Here is a 23,939-nt window from a genome sequence, read left to right on the forward strand (position 1 = left end):
TTTACTGACATTTAATTGAACCCAGTAAATCTTCAACTTTTCTGAACCCTCGGCACAAACTATAACCGTGTTCAGTAAAATGTCAAAAAATATTACTGAACATCAGTGACGCAAATGCTGAAAACTCAGTAGTTTTGTATTTTACGGTTCAAGAACCGTAAAATAAATTACAGAACAGAGAAATCGAAATTGAGTTTTGAGAAATTGAGAATTGGTCACGACAAACAACATCCAGCGAAGGCTTTAGAGCTTTAGTTGATGTGTCAGTGCTTCTCTTGCCTTTGATTTTAATTACGACAACATTCGTGTGAGGCGAGAGAGAGAAAACAACACGGCGCTGGGTTAAAACTGAAAATTTTCTAGCCAAATTTGAGCTTTTAAGACTTTAACTCAAGCATAATTTTTCAAATCGACGTATCTAACTTTTTCACTGATCTGAGTAAATTCATGGTCAATGTTGACGACAATTTCACTTAAATAGTTTTTTATAAAAAGACTTTTCATAAGTTTTTTCGTGCTTAACATCACCAGGGATATAGCACGCACTAGGTATGAAACAAAACCTACTCATTCCATATCATTTTCACAATGAATTTTGACAAAAATACACATACACCGGGTTGGTTAGAGATACGTCATGCCAGATACGTCGCTTTTGCATGGTGTCAGTTTGGTGTATTTGTTACTTTTGATTTTGGCTAGATACGTCGTTTGGTTTTCTCATATATCAAAACGGTGTATCTATCAGTAAAGTTGTAAACATCAAAATAGTTAGATACGTCGTTTCGAAACATATGCTTAGTTAAATAAATTAAGCAATAAACCATCAAACAGTGATGTGGATTCTTCAATTGGCTTCTTTAGCGGTTTTGAGATAATATCATATTCTGAATCTGCATGCCAAACTGAGCCGAAATCCAAATTTTCATGAATTTTGGTGCCCAGGAACCCATTTAAAAATCAATTTGAAGTTTGTATGGGAGCGATTTGCTGAATCACCCCTCGTCGCATTTTGTACTGGACGGAGCTGTCAAGCAGTTGCCCAGCTGTCAAAAGGTGATTTCAAAAAATCTCTTTGAAATTGATTTTAGGTACCAAAACAAAGTTTAAAATTCTGAAAAAAATCATAGCGGCTCAGAAAAAGGTGTTCTTTTGTAAAGAAATGAAAAATCGATACATTTTTGAAAATTTAAAAACCCAATTTGCTTTATGAATCATGCATGCAGTAGAAAACCCGGATTTGTTTACATTCTCGAGTTACGTCGGATTGAAAAGTTATGCTTGAACTGATGGGACATTATTTTTTATAGTGTGTCAACTTTTTTCGAGATGACCTAAATATTCGACCTTTCGTTTTTTTTTCTGATTTTTTCCGTGTAGTGTTCATCTGCGTGTTTATCATTCGCTCGTCATTTTGACAACCAGCGCGCCTTTGCCGTTGCTTTTTGCTGTGCGACTGAAAAGTGCGAGCATCGTTTCCGAATTTTTGCGAAAAAGTTGAATTTTTTACCGATAAATACTGTGAAAAGTGCAGAAAATATTCGTGGAATAGGTGCCAGCAAGTGTGATAATCAAACGAAACCTATAAAGTTGGACGGTGTGCTGAAAACAGCAGCGTGCGAAATCAACAATGAGTCTGTCGGAATCTTCCGCTCTGGTGGACTCGCTTGAGTTTGCCGGCACGATGCTGGAGCGCCACGATATCGCGGATTGCTCCACTCCCGGACTGCTGGAGGTAAGTGTTGGAACCATCAAAAGAATTCGCGTAGGTGACCTTTATTTTGTTGTGAAATCTGCGCCAAACGGGAGATCACGATCCTAACCTCCTCCCAAAGTGCATAGTAAACAAAGTATTTTTTTGTTTTAGGTGACTGGTATCAAACAATCGGGAATGGCAACCGCCAGTGGGCTGAACGACTATGATTACCAGAACTTATCCAGCCTGTCGTTGGGGTTAAAAAATCTGAACCAGCTTGCAACGGTGAACAAGATTCCCATTCCGCCGGAAATAATGGAGCATTTCAAACGTAAGTGCACTTTTTTGATTTAGATTTGTAATTTGAGCTTTATTATTAACGATAACCGTTTAGTGTATACACTTTGAATCGGGTCAAGGTAACTTATAGTAGAAACTTGAAACATTGGAAGGTAATAAAATTTAAACTACAAGAGAATATTTCATTCGATAAAGATCGGTGATACGCAGACAACGGTATTGAATTCGTTCTACCTTCATAAGGCGGCAGTTTGTTGCTGAGAGGAAACAGAAAGAGCCATACTCTAGAACAGATAGAATAGTCGTTTTGTAAAGTTATATGAGATCTTCCGGGTGAGCACTCCACCATGTTCTGATAATTGTGCGTAGAATATTGATCCTTTGTTGACATTTTTGCATAAAATAGGGTCTTGTACCATTTGGGCAGATATACCTATTTGGGCACTTGCTGCTATACCTACCTTGATACCTTGTTGGCTACAAAGTAACTTTAGGGTTCGTTCAAATATTACGTAACGCTAAGGGGGGAGGGAGGGGGTCTAGCTCCGTGTTACGCTTCATACAAAATTTCAAAATTCTTCATACAAAACTTGTTACGTGGGGGAGGGAGGGGGTCTAAAATTGTCAAATTTTGCGTTACGTAATATTTGAATGAACCCTTACTCCAATGTCGAGCGTATAGTAGAGCACCATCTTCGTCGGTCTTGGGCGATGTTCCTCCAGTTTCCCCGAACGTGTAGGGATCGTAGATCTTCTTCAACCGCGTGCAGCCAGCGAGTTCGCGGCCGCCCACGAAGTCGCCTACCTCTACCGGGTTCTCTGCTGAATATTGTTTTCGCTATTCTTTCTTCCGACATTCGCACTACGTGTCCAGCCCACTGAAGTCTGCCGTATTTTATACGTTTCACAATATTCGCATCTTCGTACACTTGGTACAACTCGTGATTCATGCGTCTGCGCCACACTCCATTTTCTTGTTTCCCACCGAGAATTGTCCGCAGCACTTTGCGCTCAAAAACTCCAAAAGCTTTTCGGTCTACCTCCTTTAACGTCCACGCTTCGTGACCGTAGAGGGCAACCGGAAGAATCAGCGTCTTATACAGAGCGAATTTTGTTTGCGTTTGCAAGTTACGGGACCTAAGCTGGCTACGCAATCCGTAAAAGGCCCTATTCGCAGCTGCAATATGCCTTTTCACTTCACGGGAAACGTCATTGTCACATGTCACAAGTGTTCCAAGATAAACAAATTCTTCAACAACTTCAAACACTTCCCCATCAATCACTACCTCAGCACTAACACCACTAGGCCTGCTTCTGTCTCTACCCGCTATCATGTACTTCGTCTTGGTAGAGTTAATCGTCAAGCCTATCCTCGCTGTCTCTCTCTTCAGAGGAGCATAAGCTTCCTCCACTGCCCTACGATCGATGCCGATGAGATCAATATCGTCCGCAAAACCGAGGAGCATGTGCGACCGTGTGATGATAGAGCCATTCCTCTGCACGCCTGACCTCCTAATCGCTCCTTCGAGTGCAATGTTGAACAATAAATTTGAAAGAGCATCCCCCTGCTTCAATCCATCCAAGGTCACAAACGACGTAGACACTTCGTCCGCGATCCGAATACTTGATTTTGATCCATCCAGCGTTGCGCGTATCAGCCTAATTAGTTTCGCCGGAAAACCATGTTCTGACATTATCTGCCAAAGCTCATTTCTTTTCACTGAATCGTACGCTGCTTTAAAATCAATGAACAGATGGTGAGTCTGCAAGTTATATTCCCGAAATTTATCTAGGATCATCCGCAGGGTAAACATTTGATCCGTCGTTGATCGCCCCTCACGAAAACCAGCCTGGTATTCGCCGACGAAGGACTCCTCAAGAGGTCGCAGTCTGTTGAACAGGACACGCGACAGTATCTTATACGCCGAATTTAAAAGGGTAATCCCTCTGTAATTGGCACACTCCAGTCTGTTTTTTTTTTTTTTTTAATTTCTTTGTATTTGTGAATTTTAACTTATTGCTAATTCTTCACACACTCCAGTCTGTGCCCTTTTTTGTAGATTGGGCATATGAGGCCATCCAACCAACTAGTGGGCAATTCTTCATCCTCCCAAATCTTTATGATAATCTGATGGATTGATTGATGTAGCTGCTCGCTTCCGTGCTTAAGAAGTTCGACCGGGATCTCGTCCTTCCCAGCAGCCTTGCTGTTTTTCAGCTCCTTAAGGGCCTTTTTAACCTCATCCAGTGTTGGTGGTTCCACTGCTTGACTGTCATCCATTAATCCTGTTAATCCTGTTCCTGGGTGCTCCTTCGCTGCTACCATTCAACAAATCTTCGAAGGGCTCCTTCCACCTGGCTGCCACCATTGTTTTGTCTGTCAGCAAATTTCCTTCCCGGTCATTGCACATGGCGGGCACTGGCGCAGTCTTGTGCCGCGCGCCATTGACAGTTGCATAAAATCTCCGCATATCGTTCCTGTCCATACTTTCCTGCGCTTCAGCAATAACACTCTCTTCGTGTTGCCGTTTTTTCCTGCGGTGGATTCGTTTCTCTTCTGCTCTTGCAACTCTGTACCGCTCTCTGTTCTGCCGGGTACCGGCCACTAGCATTCGACTTCTGGCGGCATTCTTTTCGTTCGTCGCTCGTTGGCAGTCCTCGTCAAACCAACCATTACGTAGGCGTCGCTGAGCGGTACCAATCACCTCTTGCGCTGTTGTTGTCACTGCTTCGTGGATACTTCCCCACAAGCTGTTGACATCTCCAGATCCGTTGGCCTCTCCTATCCTCTCGTCTAGCTTCTGATGGTACTGTGCAGCAACCCCTTCGGCTGACAAGCGCTGGATATTGAAACGCATCGTCCTGTTGTTTCTTGAACTCGTGACGCTGGATAATCGCGCCCGAATTTTAGCGGCTACAAGATAATGATCCGAGTCGATGTTCGGGCCTCTGTAGGACCTCACATCTATGACGTCCGAGAAATGTCGCCCGTCGACCAGCACGTGGTCTATCTGGGAGCAAGTGTCACCACTCGGGTGTCGCCAGGTGTGTTTTCGGATATTCTTACGTGCGAAGTAGGTACTGCTGATTGCCATCCCTCTAGCAGCAGCGAATGTCACAAGGCGCAGACCATTATCGTTGGTAACAGAATGAAGGCTTTCCGTTCCAATGACAGGCCGAAAGAAACTTTCTCTGCCGATCTGCGCATTTGCATCTCCGATGACTATTTTGACATCTTGTTTTGGGAACTCTCCGTAGGCCTTATCAAGGCTCTCATAGAACTCATCCTTCATGTCATCGGGTTTGTCGTTCGTTGGCGCATAGATGCTGATCAGGCTGTAGTTGAAGAACTTGCCCTTCATCCTCAACACACAGATTCGGTCGCTTATCGGCTTCCACCGAATAACTCGCTTCATCTGCTTCCCGATCACTATAAAGCCAACTCCGCGTTCTGCCTTATCGCCGCCGCTGTAGTAGATGTGGTACTTGAATGAAGTGTTGGCGATGGGATCCACCGCTCGGAATTCGCGTTCTCCAGTTTTGGGCCAGCGTATCTCCTGGATAGCGGCCACATTAACGCCGACATTCCGCAGTTCACGAGCCAGGAGCCCAACACGTGCGGGTTCATTCAACGTTCTCACGTTCCAAGATCCGACTTTCCAATCGTTGTCCTTTATTCGTTGCCGAGTCTGTTGCCGTTGAATCAATCCGTTTACTCTACTATTGCTTTTCTGGGTGTTTGAAGGTTTTCAGCAGGCTACCTTACCGGGGCCGCGCTGCCTACATTGCGTTGAAGGGGCTGCCTTCTTAGGTATAGCTGACGCAATACAGCATTTCATACTCAGCCGCTGGATGCCAGAACAGACGCTGTTTGAGCCGCACCTCCTTGGTGAACAGACGCACGGATCGTACCTCCTCAATCTAGCTGAAGTCAGAAGGACAACAGTGCCCAGGCTACACTACCAGCTAAGCACACAACTCTTAGCTGGCGGTCTTTGTCATCGTTTGACCCGTGGAAGCATGAGGTAGGAACTTGTGAGGACCAGAGCTATGTTGGACGCTCTCCTTATCGACTCACCGTTTTGCAGCCCACTTGCTGCTATAACTAAGTCAATTTCAAAACCGATTGATTCTAATTTTTGTACAGAGTTAGATACTGTACGTGCCTAACTCTTTACAAAATTTCAAATCAATCGATTTGAAATTGACTTAGTTATATTGTCTATCCGGTTGGAATCAAGACCGACATTCAATCAAAAATTGCCATTTTCTTAGGCTACAAGTGTCGCAACTGTTTCGCATCTAGTGCGCTGTGTTGCTGACAACAACGGGAAGGATGCGCACTACTTTTGAAATGATTAAAAAACGTCGCGAGTTGGGTCGCATCGCGACTTGATTGTGCGAAGTCCGGTTTGGTGGCGGCCCGACAATAGCAGCAAGTGCCCAAAATGGGTCTGGTACGTTTGGCATAAGGCCGTTTGGCATAATGCCATTTGGCATAAGGACGTTTGGCATAAAGGACATTTGGCATAAAGGACGCCTGGCATAATGGACGTTTGGCATAAAGAATATGTTAAATATATTTTCCCTCTGGAGAAAAATTAAAGAACAGCCTTCAAGGGAAAGAAGGCAAACTTGTTGTTGGTGCTATTGGATCTCTTATTTTCGAAATAACCTTTTGCTTCCATGAATATGATTTTTTCGGAAGGGGAATGTCCCTTCTTCTGTATATAGCCTATATATTTGATTTGATTTTTTCACCCACATGGAAATAATTTACTACGGTAAAGTCTCAGGTATATGAAAACCACGGGTATTAGCTTTTCGTAAAGTAGTGAAAAGTTTACATTTGCACCAAATTCTATTGGAGAATTCAAATATTTGTCAAGATTATCTTAATTTGAACCATTGTAATCATAATTTGGACCAATTTCAATCTAGATTTGAACTACAGGCGGCAGCAGCTCGAGCAATTCCACAACAGCCGTTTTTATACTAAACAAATAAAAATCACATGGTTCTCATAACTATTTTTCATTAGGCAGTACAATTTCAATTCAGAAAGTTAGGAATTCTTCAGGAATTTAGAAACTAAATTTGGATTTTTCATCCCTCAAGAGCAGTGAATCAAAATTCAAGCATCGCGCAACAATAACGACAATGTCGCAACCTGAATTTGTTGCGACATTCTACCCAATGCGACATACGTTTGTCCCAACTTGAACAGAATAGGACAAAGATCGCGCACCACGAGTTTAGAGATTTTTAAGGCTTGCATTGTGATTTTCGAGCGGTAACTTCGAATCAGTAACCACTGCAACGCTGCTGAAGATGTATCATCAAAAAGTTTCGATTTTGGGTTGGTAATAATTGATTATTCGCAAGTTGAAAAGTGCGCAACAAATTCAGGCTCCGTTTTGTCTGCAACAAAAATTTTCGAGATCATGTCATTATCTATTACCAGTTGGGATAAAGAGTAATCGCCGCGTCTTCTTTGTTGCTTGTTTTGTGCCTCTTTTGTCTGACAATTCTCTTCACTGCTCAAGAGTAAACAAAGCAACCACTAGCGCAGTCTGTCGGCCAACACTGGAAGTTCGCTCTCGTTTACTAGCTCAAAATCAAGATTACAAATGGTTCAATTCAAGATAATAAGATTCTCCTTGTAATAATTACGTAAATTTGATAACTTAATGATAAATAATGTGGAATATTATTCGGTTGGTCTATTCTACGATGAATTTGCTTTCGATTAACGTATTCATTTATTGCGTTTGCGTGCACAGCAAAAAATAAATACAACCCGCCCGATGTAATTCATTCCGATGTACTAAATAATCAATGTAATCACGATTCCTATGTACGATTACATCGTTTTGATGTAAAATCTTTTGTGCTTAAGTGTACATCGTCCGTGCAACCGACGTATTGGTCGGGTTGCAGCAGTTCAGATGTAATATTACACAACAGTTTTTTCTGTGTTTGATATAATGCGTGAGCTGTACAAGTGCACCAAAAATGTGCTTCCTCTGGGGGGAAATGGATGAGATCGCAGTAATTTTTCAATTACTTATTTTCAATGAACAAAATGCCTCATTCAATGCTACCAAGTTATATTACGGAAGCCATTTACCAACTTTTTTGGGACAATATTTTCCCAAAAAGTGTGTCATTTTAATGAATTTCGAAATAGTTCACATTAAGATTACAATTTGACTAGTTTAAAGCTAGATTTCTTACCCTAATCGTCTTTTGGCGATACCTGGAAGATTTTTCAGAAGATTAAACTTTATCATATTGTGTCCCGGAGCTGAATTGTTAGATAAAAGAAAAGTCATAGAGAACTCCAGCATGAAGAATGGTCTGTCTAGAGAGCCGTCTCCTGAGGAAGTTTCTCAAAAGAGCGGTTTAGCTGGGACGAAGTCTAGGCAAACCTTTTTTGCGAAGTTGAATATGCAGCGATTGGAGTATTCGTTTTTCTCATTAGAAGATGAGCGGTTTCGCGTGTTGCGCTCGCGAGCCACTCTCCAAAGCGTTGTCATCGAAGTTTCTCTGGAGAGACCCTCAATGAAATTTCGCCAATAACTACGCTTTTTCGCTTTCAGCAAGTTCTTCAGCTGTCTTTCGAGCTTAGCGTAACTCTTGATAAAGATCTGAAGTATCATGTCTAAGGAAAGTTTTGAAAGCATCTGATTTTTTTTAAGATGCAATTGTGCAATCATCATCCCAGTCTAGTGTGACTGGTCTTCTTTTGAAGGTCTGAGAATTCTAATGCACTCTTGTAAATCAGTTCAGACAGGAATCGATACTCATTCAAAGGTGAGAGGGGATTGAATAATTCAACTCCAAAGAATACCACTGCTGCAAATTTTTGCCAATCGATACTCCTAGTGTGGCCAAAAGAAATCTGAATTGTTTCACCTGACCTTTCACTATTGATGCTGGTTATAATGGGCAAGTGATCACTACTATGAGGATCTTCGATCGCCTTCCACGGGCAATCGAATGATAATGAACTTGATCCCAGTGATTTGAAACGTTCAAGGTGAAATCGTCGCATAAATCATATAAAATAGTTGATCTGTGATCGTCAAATGGTTCGCCTCACACAATATCATGTGAGTTTATATCACCCAGAATTAAAACATGATGTTATACTTAGTGCAGAAACAGCATTCCAAAGATGACGGTGGTTAATTAAAATGCATGAAGGTATGTAAACGGAAGCTACGCAAAGATTACCCTTTACGTTTAGTTAGCAAGCGATCTACGCCAGGAGGAGACGAGATTGGAATTCTATAAAATTAGTAGGGAATCGCGCCACTTAGGTGGTGGCTTCTATATTCGTCTGTTTCCACTATAACTCAGTCAAATTTGAACCAATTGACACAACTTTTGGAATGTGGTGAGATAGGTATAGTATCTGTATAACATTTCAAGTCAATTGGTTCAAAATTGACTGAGTTATAGTGGCAAACAGACGAATATAGAAGCCACCGCTCAAGTGGCGCGATACCCTAAGTCTGTTTGATCCCCATAATGATCATCTCGATCCTGGCGTATAGTGTTAAAATCGTGGAAGTTAGGTTCATCTTCAGAAGAAAGCCATGTTTCACAAAGTGCACATATATCACAATCAGTGTTGTGAATCAGAAACTAAAACCGGTCTAATGGAGCCGACCTACTGATGGCAGTTCCACTGTAGCACAGTGATCATACAGTATCGGACAATAAAAATGCACCAAAACCGTTTTCCCATACAAAATAGTCAACTATAGATTACCATATCTCAGCTATCTCTCAACCGATTGTTTTTATTTTTCTGTGACGAACTACAAAACATTCCAATTCTCAAAAACTATTGAAAAAGTTCGGTGATAACTATTGATGCAAAAGTTGCAGATAGGCTGAATTTTGACAATAAAAATGCACCAAGACAAAAGGTTGTATAGCAAAAAAATATGAAGTCATACCATGTTCGTCTCTTCAGCAAATGTATTCGTCATTACACAAGAAACATATTTGCCGAAGGTACCATGATTATATAATGTAGCAATTTTTTGCTATACATCTTTTTAACTTGGTGCATTTTTATTGTCAAAATTCAACCTATCTGTAACCTTTGTATCAATAGTTATTACCGATTTTTTTCAATAGTTTTCGAGAATTGGAATGTTTTATAGTTCGTCACAGAAAAATGAAAACAATCGGTTGAGAGATAACTGAGATACAGCAATCTAAAGTTGACTATTTTGTATGGGAAAACGGCATTGGTGCATTTTTATTGTCCGATACTGTATCTCGCACCTCACTTGATGAATTATTCATCGAAAGATATGATTGAAGCAAGGTGGAGCCATGATTGTGTCAACTTCCGAATATATTTTTCTACTGTTGAAATAAAAATATCATGAATGCCTCTGTGTTTCGGGAAGTCCGAGGACCGAGGGCATCATATAAGCGATCCATGAGAACCCAAAAAGTAAACATTCTTTGCTTGGGTTTAGGAGGTTTGTTTGAAATGCGAGGAACTTTTGTAGTTTTGTTCTTGCTACTTTGTCGAATAGATCCGAATCTAACGGAACCTGATTCTTCGGAGTTTTCAAGCTTTGCGTTAGGCAAACTTTTAAGGGCAGACTTAAAAAATACCTTTCGGCGCAATCCCGGGGAAGATGATGACTTCCTTTTTCCAGGTGCTTGTACCTCCAAAAGAGACCCACTCTCATCAGTTTAGCCATCGTCCGTGGTACGGTCTGGGCCCATTTGGGCAGGGAGACCTATTTTGTGCACTTGCTGCTTTGCTATCTGCATTTTGGGCAAACTTAAGTTAATGTCAGTTTTCGATCTTTCTTCGTATCTTCAGATGCGTGAATATAAATACAGGGGGTGGCCAAAATGTTTGGGATAGGCAACAATATTCTTTCACAAAAAAGTTCAACATGCTGTAACTTTACATGGAGTGCATCGAAAATTCTCAAATTTTGACTGTTTGTCGTTCTATTATATGTGCATCATTGGTACAAATTTAAGCTACATTGGTTAGAATTGATGCACATATAATAGGTTGACAAACAGTCAAAATTATCACGATTTTTTTTAATTTCACATAGAAATTGAATTTAAAAACTTCACGAGTTTATTTTCTCAATGTCTACTTTTTACAGATGGGACTGACTCGCGACTCACGGCAAATTTTTGGGACATGATCAGATACGTGCAGTATCTAGCCATGATAAAAAATTCAAGTCAATCGGATTGAAATTGACTGAGTTATAGCAGCAAGTGCCAAAATAGGTCCCCCTACCAAAATGATCTTTGATCCTAGTTAGTAGTAGTTAACATGTTTCAGAAATTATAAAAAAAATACCCAAAAGCATAGCAACCTCTTAAAAATGTCTATATTTTAATAATAATCATACAATCAACATTATCATGTCCATTATCAATCTTATTTAGTGTCAGGTATATAGGTTAGAGTGGGTCATCGTTTATATGGAAAAATGAAAAATTCAATGGTATCCCATCAGATCAAAGCTTTTTTGATCCCATTTCAGGACCCAAATAAGTGTGCAAAATTTGGGCACGATCTGTTATGTCTACGTTTTGCGCATCGCGTTTGAAGTTTGTATGGGGTTTTACATGGGAAAACACACTTTTTTGCATTTCTCTCATAACAAGCTCGAATTGACGGGCTTGGTGGTCTAGTGGCTACCGCTTCTGATTCATATGCAGAAGGTCATGGGTTCAATCCCTGGCCCGTCCCTTTCATCCTACTTTGTATCCTTTCTATCCACTTTCTCTCTCTCTCTTCTCTACATATACAACTCATGTATATTCATATGTTCATAGCCATCGCTAGAACCAGAAACGAATTGCAAAAGTCGTTTCCCTCCCTCCCGTTTCCACTCACAGCACAGTGTATATAACGCCTACAAGTTATCCAACCAAAGCGTGCTGTGCCGCTTGACCTTATTCACCACACAATATATCACCTTACGAACACTATAAATAACCCCCAATCCATGGATCGCATCACCGACCCAACGGTGACTCCCAGATCTCCCATCCTTTCAATCTAACAAATACCCCGTCCGTGCTGATTGTGGGGATGCAGAGGTGATCTCGGTCTTTAGTAGCAACAACCAGCACACTCTAACATTTCTTTCCCTTCCCAACTGGCTATAAGGACGTGGCCGGCGCCGTTATTGATCCAAAATGTATGAGCTGCCTCAATTGCACTTTGAGAATAAGTGGAGTGTCCCAGCCCTTATTTATTTGGATCTCGGTGCAATTGGAACCAGCTCAGATCAATCACGGAATAGCAACCATTGACATGTATAGTCAGATTTGATCGTTTTTTTCTCTCATAACAAGCTCGAATTTTTCTAAAACCGTGTAACCGATAAAGTGAAATCATAGCCTAGGGTGTCCTGAAAAACTTTGTCGAAGACCGCGAAGTGATCTGATGCTTATGAAAAAAGGTATAGCGTTGGCATTGCTTGGCGAAACAGCATGATTTTGTTGCTATTGTTATTCCTTTACATGTTAAAACATAAACACATGCATGCGGTTCGTTGGTTATTGTGGTGATTTATAATACTGCCTAGTAGGCCGTGATGTTTGAAGAGCCATTATTAGTCAACCTGTCAAGAAGTGAGGATCGCAAAATACCACATTGGCGACGACCAACAAGAACCCACCGTAGAAAATCGAAGTAGATTGGAATTTAGTTTGGAATAATAATTATCAATGGTAAATATATACTGTCTGATCCCGACGGATAGTATCTGATCGGGTCAGACAGAAAAGGGCAAGGTGCCTCACCGGCGGATGAAAATCTGGCCGGTGCAGGCGAAAAGAAAAGAAAAGCTGCCGTAAGAGGGAGCTAGATGCTTGTTGCGATAGGTCGATGGAGTTCTTCCAGCAGATATCAAATTACTCCCGATTCCGTGATAATCAGCTTAAAGCTAAAACATGTAATATATTTAGATATGTTTACAGATAGGAATGATATACGTTGCACTTACAATTCAGTCTCCGACCTGCTTCTGACCTTAATCGCAACAAATTGGTGTATTTTAGGCTTACTCCTACAAATTAGCATATAAGTATAATTCAATTAATGTTAGACAAATAATAATTCACTATAAATTACAAACTAGAAACTTACAAACGATCTCCTCACTCAACACTCAACACTCAACACTTTATCTGTTTTGTCTTTCCTAGATGTGCATTGAACCGTTGAAACGTTCGTTTAGTTTTGCATAGGGATGGTTGGGGCTGTTGTGGCTAACAATGCTGAAGCGATGGATTCGATCCATCGGGTCCAGCGATAGAATGCCTCCGTAAGAAGGAGGCAACCGAAGCGGCAGTTTCGAACTGTCGGGTCCGGTAGTTGTCAAAAGGCTCGCCTTTCGAAGGGAGCTGCTGAAGCGACGCGTCGATCCGTTAGGTCCAGCCAAAGTCCCAATTAAGTCGTTCATCTCCCATACATTGGTTTGAAATTTTGGGGTTCATGAAGTACTAGACCAAAATACTATAATACCTTCGCATAATGATACCTTGTACTCTACTCTGCTAATGTTGCTATGAGCAACGAACTAATGTTTATTCAAATAAAAACATGAAAAAATTAGGCTCCGTGGCTTCGGTAGGTAAATAACATATTGAGTAATCAATTTGTTCAAACTATTTAACATTTGTTTTATTTTAGGTAAATTAAACTTTTGACCTTGCTGGGAGGACGAAGGAATTGCAAAGACGTGCGATGATCTAACAGGATTTCAGCGGGCGATTCCCCACCAGGTGCGCCGTTGCTGCGGTTTAGCGCGTCTAAGTGAAGCGGTTTGTATGGTGCACGAACCCTAAGTTTTGAAACAATTATCATTTTTCTTTTTATTTTAGGGTTCACGGAACTGACCATGAATCGTCCGGAGGTTTCCCCAGAATTGCACAAGGATCTGTGAAACCCGAGAGTTCCACGGCATAAAAAAGGCGTGTAAATTTGTGCGCATGAAGCAATCATGATTGTGTCATGTAAAACTAGCAATTAAAATTTCTCAGTATTAATTTCCTTTTGAATTCCCTCATCAATTATCTCAAAAAATACTCCTTGAAATCGTCCTAAATTCTTAACTACCAATCTCTTATATCTCCTAAAGCTCATGACTAAACAAATATATATATTGCGGATTTTAAGAAAAATTTCCACTCTGCGGTAGCCGCCGAGTTCTACCGCAGCTGTCAAAGTCCTACCGCAGGCTTGAAAATCATCCTATCATTGAAACTGAAGGCCAAATCAAAGCATGCTTGCAAGGTGAATTGAACTGAAAACCAACAACAAACAATGATCATCGGCGTCGTATTCAAGGCTATCCAAGGCATCGCTAAGGTAGATCGATGATACCTCAGTGAAAATCAGTAGTCTGACAGCTGCGGTAGCTTTTCGTTCTACCGTAAAACGGAAAGTTTTCTCTAAATTAGCAATATTTCTGCCAGAATTTTCCTCACAGATACCAGACTGCAACAAGATTCTTATCCAGAATACCCACTAAATATCATACGCTCCCTTAGAATTCCCATGTAATTAGTTCTGATGCTGCATGCTGGGATATGAGGGAATGTAGTTGGATGGTGGTGTAGATAATGAAGGATATTGGACGTTACTGAGAGGCCTGGATGTCAGGGAGGGTAGAGAGTTGTTGACTGTATCAACAATACATGAATTAAATATGTACTCAGTGTTGAATCAGGAGCTTCAGACTAAAGCTTTTCTCTGACTCCACCGGAATTCGACCAGCTTCAGTTCCGACTAACGCCCCGTTGGTGGGAATCGGCAGCAAGGAATCTTAACAAACTGAAGAATTTCAGGCTATTTCTTTAATTATTACGGTGGTACATAGAAGCCTGATAACTTCGAGATGACAAATAATGCTCAATACCAAAAGTTATCTAAAAAGCCTTGTAAACAACATCCGGTTCGAAACACTTTTTTGCGAGATTATCATGACACATTGAAATAAGTTTGCTGTTTTGAACTACTACATCATCGTGAGCTACTGCGTCACAAAGTTAGTAAAATATAAGGTAGTCAGCCAAACGTCAAACTTGGGTACCGGGGACCAAATGTAGTACTAGAAGTGGTACCCGGTTTGAGACTGAGTGCTACGACTTTATTTGGACTTTGGTCCAGCGCCAAGAATGCTCACCTTATATTGCGGATTTTTAGAAAAATTTCCACTCTGCGGTAGCCGCCGAGTTCTACCGCAGCTGTCAAAGTCCTACCGCAGGCTTGAAAATCATCCTATCATTGAAACTGAAGGCCAAATCAAAGCATGCTTGCAAGGTGAATTGAACTGAAAACCAACAACAAACAATGATCATCGACGTCGTATCCAAGGTTATCCGAGGCATCGCTACGGCTCGCTAGGGTAGATCGATGATACCTCAGTGAAAATCAGTAGTCTGACAGCTGCGGTAGCTTTTCGTTCTACCGTAAAACGGAAAGTTTTCTCTAAATTAGGGTGCCGTTATAGTTACGCGTGAGAGTGGGAGTGCGCGTGCGCGAAGCCACAAAAAAAGAATATCAACAACAGCAAATCCACGAAAATCCTTTGGACGCGCACTCCCACTCTCACTTTGAAGCGGCACTATGGCAGCGTCGTTAGCAATAAAAGAGCAACCGTAGCGGCAAATACGATCTGTCGGGTCCGGTGGTCGTAAAGAAACAAATAAATACATTCTGCCAGGTTTGGCAGCGGAAAAAAGTTAAGGTATTTAGAAGGTATCGGAGACGGAATTTCTAGGGCACCATATCTCCCAACACGGCGCGTTAAACCAACGGAAGATAAAATAATGTAGTGTACTGTACAGTATACTTTATTTATGCTCACGCGAATGTTGTCGAAGATCTAGTTAGGATTTAGCTTTCGATTTTGAATAGATAACTGTAGCTATGACTACATTACAGGACTTCTGAAGTGTGACGCTTCTGTTTGGGAACATCTTTGGAAACTTTCTCTCACTTCACTTGGAAGAAAAGGAGATGTGGTGATTTATAATACTGCCTAGTAGGCCGTGATGTTTGAAAAGCCATTATTAGTCAACCTGTCAAGAAGTGAGGATCGCAAAATACCACAGTTATAACTATTTTTACAAGTATCGGATCGCTTTGCGGTCCTCAACAAAGTTTTTCAGAACATTCTAGGCTATCATTTTACAGTATTGGTTAAAAAGTTTCAGACCAACTTTTTCAACTTATGGCTAAAATGCAAAAAAAAAGTATGTTTTCCCATAAAAAATCTCATACAAATTTCAATTGCAATGCGCAAAGTGTAGATGCAACCGATCGTGCTCAAATTTTGCACAGACGCTCAGGACCTAAAACAGTAACAAAAAAGCTTTGATCTGAGAAAACGGTTCCGATGACCCACACTAATATAGGTGAACTTATGTATTTTCTGCAGTATTGTTCTCTTCGTCATGGTTTTTTTTTTTTTGAAACCTGTTGAACTTAGAGTTGGCCTCAAATCCATATGTTAATCCATATGTTATTTCTTTTTAGATATAAAATGCCACTGTATGATGGGACTTTTTCCTGAAATTGGTCGTGCTTGGTTGACTATTGATTCGGACATTTATGTAAGTATTCGTATTATAAATTATCAGAACAATCTAGGAAGTTATCACTGATATTGGCGGTGCCATTTCAGATCTGGACCTACGAGCATACGAGAGACGTTGCTTATTTTGACGGATTGTCACACTTGATAGTCAGCGTAGGACTGGTCGTCCCAAAACCAGGGGTTTTTATATCCGACGTCAAGCACCTGTTGGTGCTGACCACCCCGATCGAAATCGTCATTCTAGGGGTAACCTTCGGCGATTCGAATGCTTCTCCTAATCGGTCGATAACCTCCTCGATCGAGGAAATGCAGCTGTTGAACAAACCGATTTTTGTTTTGAACACTGATAATGTTGCAATTACGTGCATTGAAGGAACATCGGATGGGCGAATATTCTTAGGTGGTCGAGATGGGTGCTTGTACGAAATTTCCTACCAGGCGGAATCCAATTGGTTTGGCAAGCGTTGCAAAAAGGTCAATCACTCGCAAGGACTGATGTCCCACTTGGTTCCGGGGATATTCAAAGTATTTTCGGAAAATGATTCAATATCCAAGATAACGATCGATAACTCTCGTCGATTACTGTATGCCTTGACCGAGAAAGGAGCAATCGAGGCTTGGGACATCGGTGTCGATGCTAATTCAGTGAGACGCATTGCAAGAATATCACAAAATGATGTTGCCTCCAGCGCAGGAAATATTCTCCGTACAATTGAACCATCCGTTTTTAGGCCAGTAACGGCTTTGTGTCCTTTATCGCACGAGGACTCGCCTCAAGTCCATTTGATTGCTATCACGCAAACCGGAGTTCGGTTTTACTTTTCAACGGTCCCCGTGTTGTTCAGCATCCAACAACAGCAACTTCAGCTACAGCAGCAGCAACAACAACCGCAACCAGGAATGTCTACATTTGACCATCAACAACGTCCTCAAGGCCTGTATCTTCTGCATGTACGACTTCCTCCAGGATATACTCCAAACACGACCGTTGGGAAGCCGAAGCAAGTTCATTCAGCATTCTATAGCCAAGGATCGTTACTGATGGTATCGACACCTCAACCGGATCAGGATCTGCTTTGGTCGCTCAGTTCGGAACCCTTCCCATCGCGACAAAACCTGGTGGAATCCTCCACCGTTATGACCATGGACGGCCAGGTGTGGGCCATTGCGGAAGTCAAGCCAAAAGACAAGGTCACCGTGGATACGCCCCTTAGGGCCGCACAAGTTCCCAAGAAGGTTGCCCTCCTGACCAACCAGGGAGTGCACATAGTGTCCCTGTTGAAGTCCGTGGACATATTGCAACAGCTGCTGCTGGCTTGCCACGGTCCTCACAACGAAGCGGTCAAGGCTTACTTCCAGGTGCAGTCGGAACCGCAAGCCTGTGCTACCAGTTTGCTGTTGGCGTGCATCGAAACATTCAAGGGAACGGAACTGGGCGAGTGGGCTGCACAGGCTTTCATTTTGTATGGCGGGGAACCCTACTTCGATGTGGGTGCCTACATGGGTGGTCATTCGGCCGCTGCCAGACCGCTGAGTTTTAACTCACCTGCTGCTGGATTCGGTGGTAAGTATGAACAGGGTGTCTACTATCTGGTAAACTTGGAAGTCTTAGGAAACTCTAGAATCAAAATTTGATCCCTATTTAATAGGGATTTATATTTTTGAGTACACATCCTATTTATAACAAGCTCCATTCCCAGGATAAGAAATTCATTTTTATTATTTTTCAATAGATAACCAGCAGGGAGGACCCCGGATGTACATGTCCACTCCTTTCTCCGCTTCTCGACCAGCTTCGTCAGTGCAGCAGAGCTTAATGCAACAAACACAGTTCCCAAATAGTCCAAGTATGACAAGCACATTCTAACTATGACAAACATCTCAGCTAATCCACATTCAAATCTTTAACAGTGCCATCGGCCATGAACCACAGTTTCAACAACAACCTCCCGCTAACGGCGGATTCCTCCAACTTCCATTATTCGGCCAAACATGCGGGACTATATCTGCACATGTCCCGCCTATTGCGGTCTATTTGGCGCAAGCGATGCATCGATGACAAACTACACACGACCATCAGCCAGCAGGACTGTGCTCAAATCCTAGAAGACCTGTTTGCCATAAAACGCTTTCTGGAATCGATTACGCTGACAAATTTGGTCGGACTGGTAGGCAAAAACATGTCCAATGCTGGTAGCATGAGTGCTGGCCCAGGTGGTTATCTCCAGCAACAACAACAGCAGCAGCATCATCAACAACAACAGCAACACCATCAGCAGACCATGTCCGGGCTGGGTATGCAAAGTCCTTATGGGCAACAGCAGCCACCTCATTTCGGCAGTCAGAGTGCCTTCTCTGGGGTACCAGGACAACAGAAAAGCTCCGCAGAGGACGCCCTGGTGGAGGAAAAGAAGTCGCTCGATGCGTTGACACGATTGATAAGTAAGTATTTTTTCATTAGAGTACAAGTATCTCATCCATATGGCACATCAGTGCTGCTGTATGCCAGTAAAACCTGTATCAGTACAAAACATTCATGGATTTTCATGATTCCTTATTTGAATAAAACTTAGCTAAACCCCTAAATCATTCTCGTTCACTTTCAGAGCACTCCTGTGAAGTTCTGACACTTTGGAAGATCCTGTGCGAACACCAATGCCACCAGTTGGTATCGAAACTGACCAAGGATCAGCAGGCCATTTTGCAGTCGTGCACCTTCCGGGATCTAATTTTGTCTCGGTCGGATCTATGCGGTTTGCTGATTGTGGCACTGATCAACTCGTACCTCAACGATAACGCCAGTGTCGGTTCCATTTCATCCAAGCTCCGTGAGGTGTGTCCCAATCTGTATCGCCATGAGGACGCCGTCTCGCACAAGGCCACAGAGATTCTGCTCCTGTCCAAAACGTGCAACGATCCGGACGAGAAAAACGAACGATTGCGAACGGCGCTTCAACTGTGTAAAAGTGCTGCCCCGAATTTACCGTTGACGTCGATTTGTCAGCAATTCACCACCGCGGGATTCTACTCGGGAGTCATAGAGCTGTGCTCGATTTGTGCGGCCAAGAGTGATCCCAGTGAGGCGGCACTACATTTCTATCGCAATAACGAACCCGTTGAAGACCAGGAAGGGTTTATGGCGTATCAGAGTCGCATGAATTGCTACAGGGAGATAAAATTGATGCTCGAACACGTCTATACAAATGTCTTGAACAGCAAAGGTGGTAGCATCTATCCCTCGTTGGAGAGTGCGGATCGGGATAAGCTGGCAAATAATCAGGTATAGCAAACAAATTTTAGAACAAAAATGGAAACAGAAACTCTCATCCAATATATTTTTATCTTTTCAGCTGATTTCAATCATAAGTTTGTCACTCCAGTGCCAGGATCAACTGCTACACATTTCCGTTTATGAATGGCTTCTGTCGCACAACCTGTTGGGCGAGCTGCTTGAAATTAGCGAACCATCACTGGGTGCCTTTCTAGGTCGTGCCGTAAATCGAACCCCGGAAAACTTCGCCCTCGCCGATCTACTGTGGAAATACCACGAACGTAACGGTCAACACGCTGCTGCCGCTAAAATTCTGGACAAGTTGGCCAACATTCACAGCGAAACTATGACCCTTCAGCAGCGTATCGAATATCTAGCTCGGGCTGTCATGTGCATGCGAAGCGATACCGTTGGATATTCCGCACACAATGGCGTGCTGCTAAAGGACCTCGAGGATAAACTGGAGGTGGCACAAATCCAAAAGCAAGTGCACGACGCCTTGTCGATCGTACCGAACAAACCTTCCGTTGGGCCAGCCCTGAAACTGCTGAACGCCACGCTCTACAACCTGACTCAGCTTTACTCGGACTTTGCCGAGCGATTCGAGCTTTGGGAGTGCAAGCTTACCATTCTCAACTGCTCACACCATAACGACCCGTTGCTCATCGAATCGGTCTGGACGCACATCCTGGACAAGGAACTCGAACGGCCAGACTCGAACACGGAACGATGCCGTCGGTTGCTCTCCAAGGTCAAAAGCCTGGCCTTAGAATACGAAAGTTCCGGTCACTGCTTCCCGTTGCCGTTCATTGTCCGAGAGCTGGAACTGCGGTGTTTCCGTCTGAAGATGTTCGATTCCCCTGTCCCGGAGGCATTGATCGAAATGAATCTGGACGTGGATTCCCTGCTGAACATATATTCAAGGTGCGTTGTCACTGCTACCATCTTAAGCCGTCACCAATAATTTCCATAATCTTTCTCCAGACTTGTCTCCATGAACGAGCGAGTGTGGGTGACGGACGACGACGAGCTGTACCTGGTACGTTCAACCGCGAAGCTGCTTTCCCTCGTTGCCTCCCAGCCGAATCTGGTACCGCTCAAGGATCGCCGAAAGGTGATTGCCAAATCGCAGGACCTCATATCGGCTTGTTTGAGCATCCTGTACACGAAACCGGACGGACAGGCCCACGTAGACAACCTGCGGGAAACGCAATCGAAGCTGAACCGAATTCACTGCTAGCTGGCAGTGCGGTATTCGATGAACTACGGTAACAGTAGGATGTAATTCGGACTAAGCGGTAAGCACTATTTTGCGTAATATAAGTCTGTAGTTGATTATTGACCACTGCCCCTGAGGGCACTTGGAGTTTAGTGTATTACGCCCAAGCACCGCAAGATACGATATTGAATATTTCCAATATTTCCTTATGAAATTGAAAGGCAGCAGTTGGTGTACTAAACTAAACTGCAAGTGCCCTTTACTTTGTTTAGTGCGTTTTTTGTTTGTGTTAACTGCATAGTTTTCTTTTTGATTCATGCATTAATATCATTAAGAATGCGAAAATCGCGTTACAAATTGAACAGGCAAATTGTATACACTACTAAATGCTTAAAACACAATTGCGTACTTTCTGTGTTGTTACGATCGCAGAAAACACCAAAATTGGGAAACACGTGCCCAGTAAAAACAGCAGATAACTCGTCTACGTTCACAAATGTCAATAAAGTATTAAAATACTGAAACAGCAATCTTTATCCTGTTCGAAAAACCTTCTCTTTGAGATCAAATTATCACAAAGGGGTAAGTATAGTGCAGTGCAAGTGCGTCTTGTACCTACAAGTTGCACTTAGTGCGATTCTATAACATTCCCCAGAAAACCAATCCCCAGAATTCCATTCCCCAGAATGTACCATTCCCCAGAAAACCATTTCCCAGAAACTCATTCCCCAGAATGTACCATTCCCCAGAATTCCATTCCCCAGAATGTACCATTCCCCAGAAAAAAAATAAAACTATTGCTTTAATTCTGAATGGTTTATATTAATAGCTAAAAATCAAATATTTATTCGTAAAAAATCACCGGAAGAAACATCCTGCCAAAAATTCTTATTTGACAAGAAAATCTTCGGAAATAAGCATGATTTGCCTTTACAATTTAGGCTATTGGTATAATTATTGGCATCGCAACTGCTTACTTTTTCAACATACATTTTTCCTTCTTTTCTGCATAGGCTGTTCTTTCGAATTGTACTTTTCAGTAAATTATCGGCATCAAAACTTCTTACATTTTCTATGTAGTTTTTTTCCTTCTTTTCTGCATAGGCTATTCTTTCAAGTTACACTATTCAGGTAATTATCGGCACCACAAGCACAGGTGTTTAGAAACTTAGAAAAAAATATGAAATAAATATAACAGCAATTTTAACACCGGTGGAGGCTGTAATGCCCATAATTTCCCGAAAAGTGCAATTCGAAAGAACAGCCTATGCAAAAAAAGAAGGGAGAATGTATGTTATTCTTATAACGACTCAAACATTTTTTTTAACGAAGAAGGAAACGTAACACTCTGATAATTGCCATCGTACATCGATTTAACGGTTTATTTGAAAATTTGAGAGTTAACCAACTGCCAATTCGCGGCGCTCGCATAGTTTTTGTTTGAGTTTGACGTTTGCTCACTACTGCCACCTAGTTGATATTTGGCCAAATTCAGTCCTTTTAGAATTAACCCTCTCTTTCCCATGGTAGCACAGGTGATCCACTACATTGCACTGTTCATTTAACTCTACAACAAAAACGAGCAGAGAATTTTTGACCAAATCTGGCATAATAGTTCATTAAACATATACAAACATCTGACGAAAAAATGGGAATGATCTAACTTATCCTGTATTTGTATGAACAGTGCAAAGTAGTGGATTACCTGTGCTACCATGGGAAAGAGAGGGTTAAGCGAACCTATTTCCGAGACTAAAATTTAAATCGAAAAATGTGCAAAAGTGCAAAAAGTGTTACGTCTGTTTGTCTGTGGTGACATTGTTTTCCTTGCGGCATTCAAAAACCCAACACTGTTCCTCTTTTTATACAAGCTTTTTTTTAGAATTTAGGCAATGGTACACTGACCCCACACGTATGAATCATCTAAAGGTTTTTGCATCATAAAAATAATAATACAGAAGAAAATGAACCATATATTTAAATGTAGTCAAAACCAAACAGTAGGATTATGTCTATACTTCTAATTCATGAACACTTTGTTCGTTGAATTTAATGAAAAATGTTAAAATTTTGACTCTCTCGAAGAACGCCGGAAACCACAGTTTATGAATCAGCAGAATACTTGCCCACAGATATGAATCAGTTGAGACACTATTTATGAATCATCGAAATTTTGGCAAATTTCTTAAAGCTCATGACACCATACACCTCAATGGCAGTAGAACCATCATCTCAGAACACATACTAGACATCTGCCAACAATCTGAATCAATTTCAGACAGGTGTGTCTACTTTTAAAAAGAACAAAACTGCAACATAGTATTCTAACATTCGATTTGCATGGGCAATTTTACAACTATGCAACTATACATGCACATAAAGGTATCGCAAAACTGGTATTAAAGAGGTTTAAAGACTATTTATAGTCAATTATTGAAGATCGGGATCAAGAAGCGTTTTTCATCGCTGCTTGATATTCTCTATTGGTGTTATATAGCGTCAGAAAAGGTTCAAATGAATAAGGCGGTGATTTCATCGAAAATCTTATTTAGACCCAAGTTGAGGCCACCAACCAAGGATGCTTTCACTCACCTGGCAATCATTTAATTCAAGCGTCTATAACTCAGTTCAGAAGCTTGTTACTACGATGAGATGTTCGTCAAACTTGTGAGGTAGTGTTTATCTTACAATTATCTCCAAGGACGCCATATTATAACTTATATTTACGGCGTGAAAGTGTTGGTACCTCCAACTGTTACTAAACGATTGAATTTTGCGATCATTTAGGATGAGTAGGTAATACTAGCGTTGTCACGCCATAGATATGGG

At 41.8% G+C, this 23,939-nt stretch overlaps 1 protein-coding gene and 1 long non-coding RNA gene across 2 annotated transcripts; both read left to right on the top strand.

Moving 5' to 3' along the window:
- The first annotated feature begins 1,327 nt into the window (after window positions 1-1,327).
- LOC109420405 (nuclear pore complex protein Nup154) lies at window positions 1,328-21,634 on the top strand. Its single transcript, XM_062851100.1, has 9 exons — window positions 1,328-1,735; window positions 1,868-2,027; window positions 16,560-16,636; window positions 16,708-18,184; window positions 18,354-18,467; window positions 18,532-19,062; window positions 19,227-19,900; window positions 19,971-20,815; window positions 20,876-21,634. The coding sequence occupies exons 1-9, from the start codon at window positions 1,631-1,633 to the stop codon at window positions 21,129-21,131; spliced, it is 4,239 nt and encodes a 1,412-aa protein (XP_062707084.1). The 5' UTR covers window positions 1,328-1,630; the 3' UTR covers window positions 21,132-21,634.
- On the top strand, window positions 13,518-14,073 carry LOC134287014 (uncharacterized). Its single transcript, XR_009996951.1, has 3 exons — window positions 13,518-13,650; window positions 13,710-13,840; window positions 13,901-14,073. It is a non-coding gene; the product is annotated as an uncharacterized LOC134287014 (long non-coding RNA).
- Window positions 21,635-23,939: the final 2,305 nt, after the last annotated feature.

This window comes from Aedes albopictus, chromosome 2, assembly GCF_035046485.1.
Source record: "Aedes albopictus strain Foshan chromosome 2, AalbF5, whole genome shotgun sequence".
In the NCBI taxonomy this organism is placed as follows: domain Eukaryota; kingdom Metazoa; phylum Arthropoda; class Insecta; order Diptera; family Culicidae; genus Aedes; species Aedes albopictus.